Raw genomic sequence first — 14,794 nt, forward strand, 5'->3', positions numbered from 1 at the left:
GAGTTTTTTAATCCACAATTTTGTAAATTAAAAAAAAAACATTAAGTCAACTTAATGTGAGGCAATTCCCTGCTTTATATGGTCCAGACAACCAGACAATTGTTAACCTCATGATAAACATGCACCTGGCTTCTTGGGACAAACCAGTAGGGGGCAGTGACGCTTCATAGTGTTGTGGAATGTGGATAATAACTAATGATAAGTATGTAGGCATCTGATGAAGGTCATGGGATGACGTTGTTGCAAGAGGTCACAAACTGATATGCTGAGGAGCTGAGGCGGAAGACCTTCAAGAGATATCCTTATTTTATTTACTTTATTTGAGAACACTATAAAAGCCAATCTTGAACGCCTGGAACTTTGAACGTGTCCCGAATGCAATACAGCGCGTTCCCTTTTTGCCATATCTCCTCTCTGCGTATTTTTTGGGGCGACGCCCAACGACGATCTCTCCAAAAATAGGACAATGCCTTACAAACTAATGCGAGCTCCTGTTAATCACATGGGAAGAAGAAATGTAATGGCAAAACGAAACTGACAGGTGTGTCAGTGTTGTTTTTAAGTAAACTTCTTGAGAAACATGGCAATACTTTCGAGCATTTACGAGCACTTTTCAATCCTTGAAAACACAACATTAAAATGTAAGCATTTTTAAAATCCCGACATGTTTGACATTGGAGATTTTTGGAAGACTCATTGCATTTTGGGAAATTCCTCGATTCCTTAGACTATTGATTCGAGTGGCGATCTACCCAGACCAGGAATCCTACAAGGATCTGATTCTTCATAAAGCTCCACATCAATTTTGCGGTAAAAATTGGATTATTCCTTTGTTCTTGACTGTGGAGTACTGAACTTTGAGAATCAACGTGTGCTTTTAGAACATACCAATGGATTTGGGACACCCTAAATTGGAGAACCTCTTAAGTTTTTTTGTTTTTTGCTTACTGTATTTGTTGAACCCTCTGGTCATTCATCTGAATTGTAATGGTGTTACAATGCTGTGCAGCCCTTTGAGAGTCCTTGTGATTAAGGGTGACACAAATAAACATGACTTGAATCATTTAACTTGGTTGAAATTTGCAGAAGGAGACCAAGAGGAAAGCTGTGATTTACGTGGATGGATGGTGTTATGAGTGCACTGCAGGAAAGAGGTCTAAATTTGGTGGAAGCTAGAGCTCTTGTTGGTGATAGGAATGAGTGGGGGCTGTTCTGAAAGGATAGTGGGATGTTTGGACGCGTTCTAAGGGATGGGCACCTGTATGACGCGGCAGGGGTAAACCAGTGTAAGCTGTCGGGCCCTGCTGTTGAACAGGAGTGTGTTGTGTCACCCTTTTTTCTTTTCTTTGTTTTTGTATACGTGTTTGTCTTGCTGTCGGTCACCCCTCGTACGGGATATGACCAAGGTAGATAGATGGATAGATAGATGGAAATTAAAAAGCCAAATAACCAACTGTAACTTTGAGCAAACCTCATTTTTGGCCTCACTTTACCCTTTGTTTTTTTTACCCATATTGATACAACAGAGGCTCATGTCATGTTTTTGTCCCTGATGACCTTCAGTGAAAAATGCAAAAGGATGTCAAAAAGCAAATTGGAAACCAACATCTCATTGACAATCCTTGAAGATTGTGCACTTTCTGTTTTTTTTCCACCTAGCCTCAACAAATAGAATGGCAGACACAAGACAACTTGGCAGTTGTAACCAACAACCCCCCAACGCTCCCTCCTCTTTATGACTTGTGTCAGAAGTGGGTGGACGCGAGACGAGGCAGGGAATGAAAGGAGTGAAAAGAATACATGGTGTGCAACAGTGGCACGCTGGAGCACGCGCCGAGGGCCTGCAAAGTGTGGCCAGGAACAAGTTACAAGATCAATACAAGCAGACTGCTCAAGCCAACAAACCGCAAAGGTCACGGCGCTGCAAAATTGGGATTTTTACGGTCGCAGGGGCGCTTTCTGATCCTTTTTTTCCCCCCAAACTCTTAAATAACATTTTATTTTCACGGTGAATTTCTCCTACGAATGGTCATGTGGGAATTTAAGCAGTGACGTACGGTGAGGTTCGTGTCTGTTAGATCCATTATCTGCACCGCTTTATCCTCAGTAGGGTTGCGGGGGTGCTGGAGCCCATCTCAGCTATCTTCGGGCAGTGGGCAGGGGACACCCTGAACCTTTTGCCAGCCAGTCGCAGGGCACACAGAGACAGACAACTCACTCGCTTATTCACACCTACGCAAGCACAGGGAGAACATGCAAACTCCACACAGGAAGGTTCGATCCCTTGACCTCAGAACTGTGCCGCGGACGCGCTAACCACTCTGCCTACATGCTGCCCTCAGTTAGATTATAAATAAAATAACTTTAGCAGAGAAAATAGTGGTTTTATTGTCTTACATTAGCTTCTAAATGACGTCTATGTGCTGCTCTATTTGAATAAACATCAATAGGTAATCCTGCATCAAATATCTGCGTATTTGTAATTGCAACATCCATTGCAGCCTGGTCATCCTGAAAGGGGGATTACCACATGTGCGGTCCCATCTCAAGGTTTCTTCATTTTCCTCATGTTGAGGTTTTTGAGTTTTTCCTTGCCCTTATGTTGGTTTCAGATCAGGGAATGATGTCATGATAGTCTGTAATAATAGTCTGTGCAATAACCTGTGCAGCCCTTTGAGACTCTTTGTGATTAAGGGCTATACAAATAAAAATGATTTGACTTGACTTGACTAGAAAACAATACTGGATGGCTTGACTTGCTGTTAGCGTGCTAAAGCTGTGCCTATTTATCCATGGTCTCATTGTTGCCCTCTGCCATGAGCCAAGAGAATTGCATACCTCAATCTGCTCAGCACAGTAATACATTGCATTAACAATATTCATCATTTAATGTGAAAAATCACATATTTTTGAAAAACAAAAATCCCCAAACTGTAAAGTTAGATGAAAAAAATGGAAACATTGAATAAATATAACTACTTGTTTTTCGCAATTTACTTTTTACGATTCCAGTACTTAACAGATTTGCATTGTGTTAAGCATTCAAATTGGTTAAACAGCCTCCCCGCTAATTATAATTTGAAGGACAATAGTTATTCATAAAATAAATTGAAAATAAAACGTTTACAGTTCATTTGTTTGGGGAAGAAGTTCCAGTGAATTAGTCTTTAATTGTATAATAATTGTAAAAAGATAAAGGCTTCTACTTCATGGATTTCGCCCATCACGGACTCTTTATGGCACATATGTCAGAGTCAAGGCCCGCGGGCCACATATCAATATATGACGATATCAATATATTATTAGATCCGGCCCGCAGGCCGCTGCAAGCCAGCAGCCCGCAGTACGCATGAATACTACATTTCCCACAATGCAACGGGGACGCGCCGAGCGGGAGCAAAGCGGGAGGCGGTTTGATTTATTCAGCAGTCGATCAGCAGCAGTCATTAGCATAACAGCAAAAATTAGCCCACAGATACCCATCAACAATGGCTAAATGGAAGGTGGACACTGAAAACCGGGGCTTTCAAACAAGGTGGGAGTTGGAGTACATGTTCACGGAGGTAGCTGGAAAAGTATCAGCGTCAGCCTCAAACAAGTAATGTAGAGTTGTAGTAATACAGTACTGTATATAAATGTATGTAAATAGAGTAATAATACAGTAATGTTTCCTGTGCAATTACACATTTGAAGTTTTTACTCCGTTCAAGTTTAAAAGTTAAATATGCACATAAAGAAGGTCTTGTTTTTTGTTGTTCCCCTCGGGAATTTTAAAGCTTTATTGTCTATGTTGACTATGTTGTTTTTGTCTGCCGACTCTGTCCTGGGAGTGTTTCTTGTTTTTTGGCTTTTCATGGAAAATAGATCTTGATGTGGACAACAGTCTTTTGATAAAATTGTCTCCTATTTAGCAGAGAAAATGACTTTTGATTGTTATTATTTGTTAATCAGTAATTCCTTTTTTTCACACTAACCCAGAGAAAGCACAGAAAGGAAAGTCAATGTACATTTGAGCAGGACAGATGAGGTCCAGTGTGTTGATTGCTATTGGGTTTAAGTAACAAGAGATTTTTGCACTTTATTTTATTGTATTTCGAGGCAATATTTCTTTTTAATAATTTCAGATGATTGAATGATAGAAAAAGGTTATGAGTTGTTGTTATGAGATACGTTATGAGTTTTTTATATAAAGGACATTTGTATTTTGTGCCTGCTGAAATTAAAAATGACTGACAGAGTCATAAGAAAATATTGCTTTATTTATCCAATCATATTGTAATATATTTGTTGTGTTTTCAGTAGGTTAAATCTTGGTTTCAGTAAAGATTGGACAGTCCGGCCCTCGGCTTGTAGCCAAATGTTTTATTTGGCCCTCCGTCCATTTGACTTTGACACCCCTGCTTTATGGGAAGGTGACCCCAGTGATAAATGAGGGATTACTGTAAAAATGACAATTCCATATTATTGTTTTTTTTTTTATTTCTATGATGACAGGTGAGGCACTGCCAAACCTGCCTCCCCCAACTCTACGTCACGGGATTAAAGATTAATGCCCAGGTGTATAATATTAGACCACTAGATGCCACTGTTTGTCAAATGAGAAGGAAAACCACTGCCACAGAGCACAGCGTAGCAGCAAGTGACCTTAGGCTGGGTTTCAACGGTGTAATAGACATATAAATTGCTCAACCCATGATTTTTATTTGATTAACATTGGTATGATGGTTCAGGTATTTTTTTCCTAATATTTATATCAATGTTTTTGTTTTTTTAACTGAATGGTGTCAGAAACCAGAACAGGATCAGGTCCCATTCGCGTGACATTCTCACACAACCCTTTATTTTACGGAAAATGGGGAGTCATGCACGTTGGGCAGCCGGTCTGGCGTGGAAAGACAGGAAGCCAGAGACCGACGAGATCGTTTCCAATTGCCCGAGTTGATACCGGATGGATGGGGTCGATACCAGACAGGACGGGACAGACAGGATAGATAATCGATAGATATCGAAAATAAACAGGAGAAACTAGACGCGAACAAAAACTGGAGAAAATAACAAACAGGACAAAAACAGACGGAAACAAAACCAGAACCTTAAGTTAAACAGGACAAAAATAAACTGGAACAATACCGGACTGGGGATACCAACAGGAAAACAGGACCGAGTCAGAACCCAAGTAAGAGAGACAAAAGGTTTTGTTGTACAACTCGGAGGCACTAAATATTACACACTGTCCCTTTAAAGATGACTTTATGCCTATTACTTCTGATCAAAAGTTGTTTTTCTCGGTAACATTGTCCAGTAAATTAACAGTTTATTCTATTTAAGTCGGGGGTTTTTGACAGTTACTATAAGAAAAAGAAAATAAAGCATCTTTACATGAGTGATTAGTGTCAAAGACTTAACAATGGAGCTTTGTTGCGAGTATGAAAGCGAGGCTCCACATTTGCGGATATTATTTACACACACTCGCGTACAATCGTTTGCTATTGTGTTTGTTGAACCACTTCAGAGACGAGCAACAATGGGGAAAGAGCGACACTGCCCTCCTCCCTGCTTCCATTTCCCCCAGACCTTGGCCCAATTTGTCCACTTTGGGCTTCCAGTGTTTGTGTTTGGTCAACATGAGCGATAAAGTTGCTCCAAATATGCATCTCTTGTGTTTAGTGTGTGCCAATAAGCAGACAATCAAGGCATTTGAAAACAATAGAGCGACGAGCGCTAATTCTATTAGTGGGTTTGATGCCAGCCCGGCTTAGATGGGTCCAGCTCCCGCAAACTGAGGCCGGCTCATCGCTCGGCTATCTTGTGGAAAAGTTCAGCCTCAAATAAGACTGATGGAATTACCTCTTAATTTTAACACAGAAGTCATATTAAACGATTAAGAGCACAATGATGTCATAAGCACTATTTCAATTACAAAGTAGCTGTTTTTATGAAGTGATTTCTGATATTTTGTCAGTACAGTGATACCTCTACTTACGAATTTAATTCTTTCTGGGAGTAGCTTCTTAACCTGAAAACTTCGTAGGAAGAGACGCATTTTAAATGCTACTGCGATAATCTGTTCCAAGACCCGCAAAATTACAATATATTTTTTTAATTATAAAAGATTATCAGAACATGAACGAAACACATGTTAAAATTAGCTTACCACACGATGAACATAAAATGAGAGGCACATGATTAAAAAAGGAAATCATTTTAAAAAGTTTTGGCTTTTTGCCTCACGTTTCTTGAGAAACTGATCCAATGACGTCTGCTTTGACATTTCGTCAGAAATGCGCAAGCAGAGGTAGCGATAGCCCAGCTTGTCAACACTTTTCCCGAGTGATTCCTTTCCTCAAATTCTAAAACTTCATGGAATTCTGCTAAAAAGTCTTTAATATGGGCCAAATGAATAATGGCTGCAATCTTGCTGGAAACCCTCCTCGTCGTTCCGTCGTCTTTGAACTCTGAACTGTGACGGACAAACGAAGAGCATGCTGGAAGCACGCATGCACAATGGGTTGCCAGGCAGATTTGAAGCAATAGCCCGTTTGTTTACGTTGGAGAAACTCTCGGAGCGGATAATAACAGCATGTGCTTGACTGTATTTTTGACTTTGTCTCCAGAAACGCCTTTGTAACGAGAGGCAATATTTTCCCATTCAACTTTCGTATGTAGAGACATTTGTAAGTAGAGGTACCACTGTACCAAATACTTTTCAGTCAAGTTTTGTTAAAATGTCTTTAATTTGGGCTGATTGATTGATGGTTGCGTCCTCCTCCCTGTTATCGTGCGGGAGCTCCTCCTCCTCCCTGAACTCTTAACTATGACGACGTGAAGAGCATACTGCGAGCACACATGCGCACTGGGTTGCCAGGCAGATTTTAAGCGATAGCCAGTTTTTTTTTACGTTTAGGAAATTTGTACTGTATTTTTTGACTTTCTATGTTAAAACGACTTTTTAACGAGAGGCAATAGTTTCCTCATTCGTAAATGTAGAGACATTCGTAAGTAGAGGTATTACCACTGTATATATTTTGAAAGAGACTTGGGGATATTATTTGTTTTTTTTGCTCAGACCCGAGGATATCTGCTTTTAGTATCATAAGAGAGAGAGAAGATGCATCTGCTGTGTTTTACCTAAACACATTTGCACAGAAATCAAATTTAAACTGCATTCATGTGATTTTAGTGACTTGGCTTTATCAAAAAGCTGTTTTATTTTCACAAATGCATGCTACCTTTTATTGCAATCTTTTTGCTCATTTCAACTTTTTTTTCCCCGAATCCTCAAAATCAGAGAGAGATTCAGATATACTTTATTGTCATTCTTGTACACGTGTATACAGAACGAAATGTCGATACATCTGACCCGCACAGTTTCCTTGAGTGTACAGATATAAATAAAATGTTGTATTGAGTTGGAGTATTGAAGTACTAATAATATACTAAATAATTATAGCTATGTATAGTATTATACAGTAGTGCAAAGAGTGCAAGAGGAGCAGCTAACCATATGGGCAGTCGGGTGAAAATAACATCATAAATTATGTCTTTAATTTTATCAAAGAAATGAAACATACGGCGATTCATTAACATCATGACGTTAAGTTGATAGAGGGATAATATACCGTAAATTCCGGACTATAGAGTGCACCTGATTATTAGCCGCACCCACAACATTTTAAGAGGAAAACCGATTTTGTACACACACAAGCCTGTATATAAGCCGCATGCGCCCACATTTAAACATGTAACTCAAACACAAAATTGACCCAAATCCGACTTCAAGTCCCGCGATTGAGACTAAATGTCCTTCATTCCACAGTCCAAAAATCACAGCCGGCAAAATGAACGGAAAATGATATCGGTACTTAAGGTTTGATGCAGACCTGCAGAGTCCGGGTCCCGTTGAAAGTAATCCAAGGAAAAAAGTGTATATTTCCAAAGGTAAGGGTGGGAAAAATATATCAGATGAACACATTTACTCATGCAACTCCTTTTTCTTTAACCAACTTTTGTAAAGCACTTTGGGAAGTCATTGACTTGAAAAGCGCTATATAAATGCAGATCATTTCATTTCATTTACCCCCTCTTCTTTCCTTGTCCGTCCCTCACCTTTAGCGGTCCCCACTTAAACTCGGTACCCCGCGTTTGTTTCGCCCCTCATTTTTCGTTCACCCGTGCAAAACATATCAGAATAAGTGTCTATAATAAATACAAATAAATACATTACAAAAATATACAGTTGCAAATACATATTATACATGGGTTACACATATTTACAAAGAAAGACGGTACACCGAGAGAGTTTTCAAAGCTTTAATAATAATAATATAGCTTTGACAGGGCAGTTAATGGTAGCAACACTCGAGCGCCGCTGGCGGCCGTTAGAAAAATGACATAAATTGGCCGCATCACTGAATAAGCCGCAGGGTTGAAAGTTAGGGAAAAAGTAGCGGCTTATAGTCCGGAATTTACGGTAGCTAATATAGAATAAAAGGTTTATATAAACTTGAAAATTTTTGCCACTCCAGACAAATGTTTTTTGGTCCAATATGGCTCTTTTGACGTTTTTGGTTAGCATCTGGCACTAAAATGGCTTCTCTCTCCTTTCCTGGTTGCGTTTCAGCTCTACCTGCAGACGAAGGCCCGCCACTACCGTGTATGAAGCTTCGCGTCACCGTGTGCTGCGAGACGGGTGAGTACTCGCTTCTTTTTTTTTTGCCTCTTTTCATCAGCGAGCGCCTTTGATCCTTCCTTGCTTCCTTGCTAACCTCCTTCCCTACCCGCCTTCCTCTACCGTCACCCCTGCCTTTCATTTTTCTACTATCGCCTCGCCCTCGTTTTCACGTTGCCAGTCTGACTGTTTTATTTCCTCATGCCTTTTATTTTTTTTCTCAATGAATTACAGGAATCTGATGTGAGAGATTGCGAAACGTTGTTTGGCCAAAAGCTGAAATTCCGGGCTGTTTATTTCCATTCTTTGTTGAAGTTTTAAAAAAAACAAACTTCTTTCCGTACTGGAGGTTAAAGCAGAGGTTGGCAAACTACTACCCGTGGGCCACATGCGGCCCTTCTGGCTCGCCAAGTGAAAATGGAATGACAATTATTTTTAAAAATTTGGGGGATTGTATATCGTTCTTTTGCATGTCTGCAACAAAAATACTTCTACAGAAATACTACAAAAATACTACAAACCTAAATATCAAATTTAGTGCTTGAAAACGGGGACCTAACATATCATTTTTCATTCATTCTGAAAAGAAAAAAATACTGTGGAAATGGTACAAAAATACTACTACAATAATATTACAAAGAAATACTAAAAAAAATACTATTTTGGAAATACCACCAAAATGCCACTACAGTAATACTATAAAGAATAATACTACTACAAAAACATGACGAAAATACTACAAAAATACAACCACAGTAATAGTACAAAATACTTTTACATAAATATTACAAAAATACCACTAATGCAATACTACAAATAACAATATTACTACAAAAATATGATGGATATACTACAAAAATACAACTACAGTAATATTACAAAATACTAAAGAAACACTACCAAAGAATACTAATAATAGTAATAGTATAACAGAGAAATACCAGGACAAGATACTACAAAAATATCACTAATGAAATAATACAGCAATACTACAAAACTAATACAGATATACTACAAAAACAAGTACGAAAGTACTATAAAAATTCTACTACAAGAATACTACAAAAAGACAGCAGAAATACTGCAAATATACAAAAGAAAATACAAGTGCAGTAATACTACTAACTATGTGAATTTCCCCAATTTTTCTGTTGTATTTATTTTTATTTATTTTTACGTATTGCTGCATTTTGATACACGAAATGATTTTGTAAAGGGCTGTATAAATCAAGTACATCTACATTTTAGGAGAATAATATTAGTGTGGGAAAAACATTATACAAATTCCTTAATTGGCAATGAAAAAAAAGTAGTCTTTATTGCTTGTTTATTCTATAAGCTAGTTGTATCAGCAAATAGTACGGGTAATGATGAGTACTCGGTAAGTGAGTATAGTATCAATCTGGGAAAAAGGTATAATATTAATCTGCAAATACGGGGATGCAAATTCCTGAATTTGAATTTGAACAAAATGCACGAATCATTATTGCTAGCAAGTACTTTTTTCTGTAAAACTTTGAATGAACATCGTGTGAAATAGTACTCTGTGAGTATATTCATCGAAAAAAGGTATATAAATGTTCTAATAGGAAGTCAAAAATTAATTAATGTACCGTATTTATTTATGTAAAACGCATCTTTATTTTTACCAAAGAAAAAAATCGAAGTTTCGGTGCGCGTTATGCAAGAGATTTTACAGTAGTATATTACCGTATTTGTATAAAATATCACAGACCGCAATACAAAACATTGGATCCAACGGGAATTAAACCAGGGCCGCAGTTCTGAGAGCACCAAATCCAAACCACTATGTAGATGACGTTCAAAAAGGCATTCCATTTCATCTCACTGTCATATGTTTTTTATTCACAGTACCAGAGACAAATATTAGAGAAAGGAGAGAACAGAAGGTCATCTTGAAAGATATAAAGAAACGAAAAAAGTAGGATGAAGGGAAAGCCTTTGGTGTATCTGATGATTAATTTAGGACACTAATTAGATAGATAGATACTTTATTCATCCCCGCAGGGAATTTCACATTTCCAGCAGCATCCCTTCGCTGAGAACAATACAATAATAAAGCAAAAGTAATATAATATACAAATACCCAATGTGATGTGCTAATACCCACTGTAGCGTGTTGTATAGAGTATTTAAATAGTGCTACATAAAATACACACTGCAATAAAAGTACGGTAATATGCAATGTAGGGGGTGTGGTTTAAGGTGGGCCTTTACTCCGCCGGGTGGAGTTAAAGAGCCTCATGGCATGAGGAAGAAAAGATCTCTTCAGTCTGTCCGTGGTACAAGACAGTGACAGCAGTCTGTCGCTAAAGCTAAATAAATACGTTATACATTTTATTTTGTTACTGTGTATAGCTTACATAGTCAATTCATTATTTTAATCAACATTTTTGCTGACAAATCCTAATTTTAGCTGAGAAAAAGTTGAATATTTTTTTTTTCCCGGTTTTTAATTTAAAAAAAATAATGATGGGTGCGCGTTAAACACAAATAAATACAGAAGTCCTCATTGTTAGTCAGTATTTTGTGGTAAAACTTCAAATGACGATCACAAAATCTGCAAAATTGTGCACCGGCCTGTAATTGGAGGTTTTTTTCCATCACCCCCCTCCCCCTTTCTTTATTGGCTATCCGTCACAATCATTCGTCTTCTCTCCTTCTCCCCGTGTGAAGTTCACAGACTTGATCTAATCCAGAGCCCGCCTGGAGTAATGTTAGTCTTCCAGTCCACTGAGCTGCCCCTTCAGGTCTCGGGTCTTTCTGTGGGAATCCCTGCGCCGCTAACCCGCTCGTGGGTGTGTGTGTGTGTCGGAGCGCCAGGCGGGATTCGCGCACGGATCCCTTTGCGTGTCGTTTGCCCATATCATTTTGGAGTGCGTGAGCGTGTCCGAGACGTCTGTCCCAGTTCCCATCCCGGCCGGATCCGCAGGGGGGCTCGGCATCCCGGGCCGGATCGGGGAGGCCCGGGGCCAAAGTTCACCAAATCTCTATTATTTGCCAAACAGGGGGGGTGACATTTCCAAGTAGGATGAAGAAGGAATGGCTTCCTAATGGTTGTCATGAAGGTTTATTAGCGAAAAATTACATGATTTCAACTAATGGACTTGCCATTCATTCGTTATCACGGAGTGCCCCGTGGAGCAGAAATAAACACTCGGCTCATTAGATTCTTGGGGTTGTTGTTTACCTTGGATACCTGCTTTATCAAAATGAGCAAATAAATGTTGGGTATCTAGGCCACAAGTGTGTGCATTATAAATAAAACATTGTTGCACTGCCTGGGCCAGTTTGACTTTGGTGGCTGTGTGTTTGCATAATCGTTGAAAGCACGGGTGTGAATGAGGCGGCCCGCGGGCCATATCAGGCCCACTGAGGAATTGAATCCGGCCCGCGAGACAACGCTAAGGGTAGCACAAGAGAAAAACGAGCTGCAGGTTGAAATATTGTCCACTTGATGTTGCCAAAGCCAGGCGCCTCTCACAAACGCTGTACTTGTATTTTTTTTTCTCCCTTTTTCTCTCACTTTCTATCCTTCTCTCTTTCACTCCCTCAGTCTATCTTTTTCTTTCTTTGTTCCTCTTTGTCTTTTTATCTATCTCATGCATCCCCCTCCTCTCTCTCCCCCTCTTTCTTTCTCTCCTTCTCTTTCTCTCTATTTCTGTTTTGTAATTTTTTTTTCTCATCTCACCATTACTCTTTTTATCTCTTTTGTTTCTTACATTCTCTCTCTTGCTCTCTTTTATCTCTATTTCTTGCTCCCTTTCTCTGTTTCTTTTTCCCAACCTCTCTTTCTTTCCCTCTTTTTTTCTTCTCAATCTACTAGTTTCTTTCTTTCTTTCTGTCCATCCCTCCTTTTCATTCTTCCTTCCTCATTAGTCCGGCCCGAAAGAAGGTTTGTTCTATCTTGCGGGCCCCCGAGTTAAAATGAGTTTGACACCCCTGGTTTAAAGGGACAGAGTATTTTTATTTTTTGCCACAAGAAGTGCTAAAAAAATACACTCTAAATTCATTTTTTCAAAAATACATGAACTCCCATATAAACGTAGTTTTTTTTATATACACAATATCCTTTTAAAAAGAAATGTAGACATAGAAAAAAAGGCAAGTTCAGGTCAATTCATTGGTTTTCCATTTACTCTAAGAAATATTTATTTATGTACCAACGATGTCAGTGTCTGGTATCTGTACTGGTTTAAGAAAAAAAACAAACATTATATATATATACACGAGTTCTCACAGCCAGTGTTTTCCGCTGCCATTGCAAGCAATTAGAAAAATTCCCTTACGGTAATGGTGTTACACTAACAGACCCTGTTTTGACTGTAAAACGCTAAATATTCCGTTATATGGAAGCTCATTATACAATCTATGTTCATTGTTGAGGAACTTGAAGCCACAGAACAAACTTTAAACAGCCAGAAACACCAGCCAAACACACAATTTGATTGGATAAGCAGGAGGAATGGGCGGAGCTTTACACAGGGCGCACGTTCACCTTTCCCCCTTCGCTCAACTGCGTCTGCACTGAGGGTCAATACGTCGGTATCCTCGTTTGCAGTATTTTGTCATTTTTACAAAAGAACTTTGCTCGCACCTTGTTTTGAAACCACTATTTAGGACAAAAATGTTAAAATGAGCCTCAACGCTCTTAAGTAACTGCGAGAGGGAGACGTGGTCTATTTATATGGCACACAGGCTCTGGCATTATTATTTTTTATGGATTTTATCAAAATAAAAGGTGTTGAAGAATTAGCTTTTGTCTGGAGAGCCGCTAGAGCAGTTTTGTTGAAGTTTGTCTTAAAATATTTGGTGGGACTCTCGGGAAAAGAAAAAATCTAAAGTAATTTTGCTTTTATGGGTTTTTGAGTCAGAGGTTCCCGACCCCTGCCCCAAACTGTCACTCACCAGGACCTCACTTATTTCCACGAGAAACATTCATTTGTGTTCCAATTCTTTGAGTACACGAGCAGTTTGAAAGTGTGCATCTGATCATACAAACTCGAAGTGATTCTCTCACCCCGTCTCTCTCTCTCTCTCTCATCCCTAACCAAAACTAATCCCGACTAAATTTGCCGCTTCCCATCTCCTTTTCTTTTTACCCCCGTCCCCGGAGCGGCACTAATCTTCCCCTTTCTCAGCGTCTCCTGCGCTCCCTTCCCCTCTCGTCCCTCACGCCTTTTTATGATCTTTCGCCGGCCGAGCAAAACTGATCTGGGCGCGCCCGGTCCCTCCCGAATCCGCCCTCGTAGGTGCTCACTAAGCCACTTCCATTGGTTTAGTGTAGAGACGGTGAAAATATTCTATATCGGAAAGCATTATTTTGGAGTCACTGGCCGCATTGGGTTTGAAAAAATTCGGCCAGGGGCCCGGGCCTGACAACCATTCCAGTTTTTCCATTTGCAGTTATGAAAAAATAGATTTGCAGTTATCTGTTGTTAAATGTTGCATTTCTTTTTACAGTTGTCTTTAAATAGATTGATTTCATGAAATTGGGTTTGAAACACTTTGAATTAAACAAAATTAATGCATTAGGTCCCTGTTTTAGGCACTAAATTTGCTATTTATTTTTCGAATAATTTTGTAGTATTTTTGCAGTGGTATTTTGGTAGGATTTCTGTAGCATTTTGTATTTTTACTATAGTTGCATAGTTCTACATTTGTATTACATACGTAGTAATGTTTTTGTAGTGTTACTGTAGTTGTATTGTTGTATTTCTGTAGCAGTACTTTATATCATAGTATTAGTGCAGTAGTATATTTGTAGTATTCCTGTAATATTGCTGTAGTTGTATATTTGTATTACTTCCGTAGGAGTATTTTTGTTCTATTAGATAGATAGATAGATAGATACTTTATTCATCCCCGAAGGGAAATTCACATTTCCAGCATTATTACTGTTGATGTATGTTGTAGTATTTTGCATGATAGCATTACTGTAGTAGTATTTCTGTCGTATTTCTGTGGTGGTATTTTGGTTGGATTTCTGTAGCATTTTTGTATTGTTACTGTAGTTGCATAGTTCTACATTTGTATAACGTGCAAAGTAGTGTTTTTGTAGTAATCCTGTAGTTGTATATTTGTATTACTTCCGTAGTAGTATTT

General features: G+C 38.9%; 1 protein-coding gene and 1 long non-coding RNA gene across 3 annotated transcripts in view; one reads left to right on the forward strand and one right to left on the reverse strand.

The window, feature by feature from the left end:
- The window catches only part of efna4 (ephrin A4), an 83,945-nt gene that overhangs the window by 47,533 nt on the left and 21,618 nt on the right, over positions 1-14,794 (forward strand). For both annotated transcript variants that reach the window (XM_088327434.1, XM_088327435.1), the window contains exon 3: positions 8,621-8,689. In XM_088327434.1, the coding sequence (XP_088183560.1) occupies positions 8,621-8,689 (69 nt within the window). The remainder of the gene's footprint in view (positions 1-8,620; positions 8,690-14,794) is intronic.
- Positions 1-14,794, reverse strand: part of LOC148372878 (uncharacterized) — a 37,135-nt gene that overhangs the window by 3,671 nt on the left and 18,670 nt on the right. The gene's annotated exons all lie outside the window — the stretch shown is intronic.

Source organism: Urocampus carinirostris, chromosome 2, assembly GCF_059441175.1.
Source record: "Urocampus carinirostris isolate Australia breed hairy pipefish chromosome 2, RoL_Ucar_1.0, whole genome shotgun sequence".
Taxonomy (NCBI): domain Eukaryota; kingdom Metazoa; phylum Chordata; class Actinopteri; order Syngnathiformes; family Syngnathidae; genus Urocampus; species Urocampus carinirostris.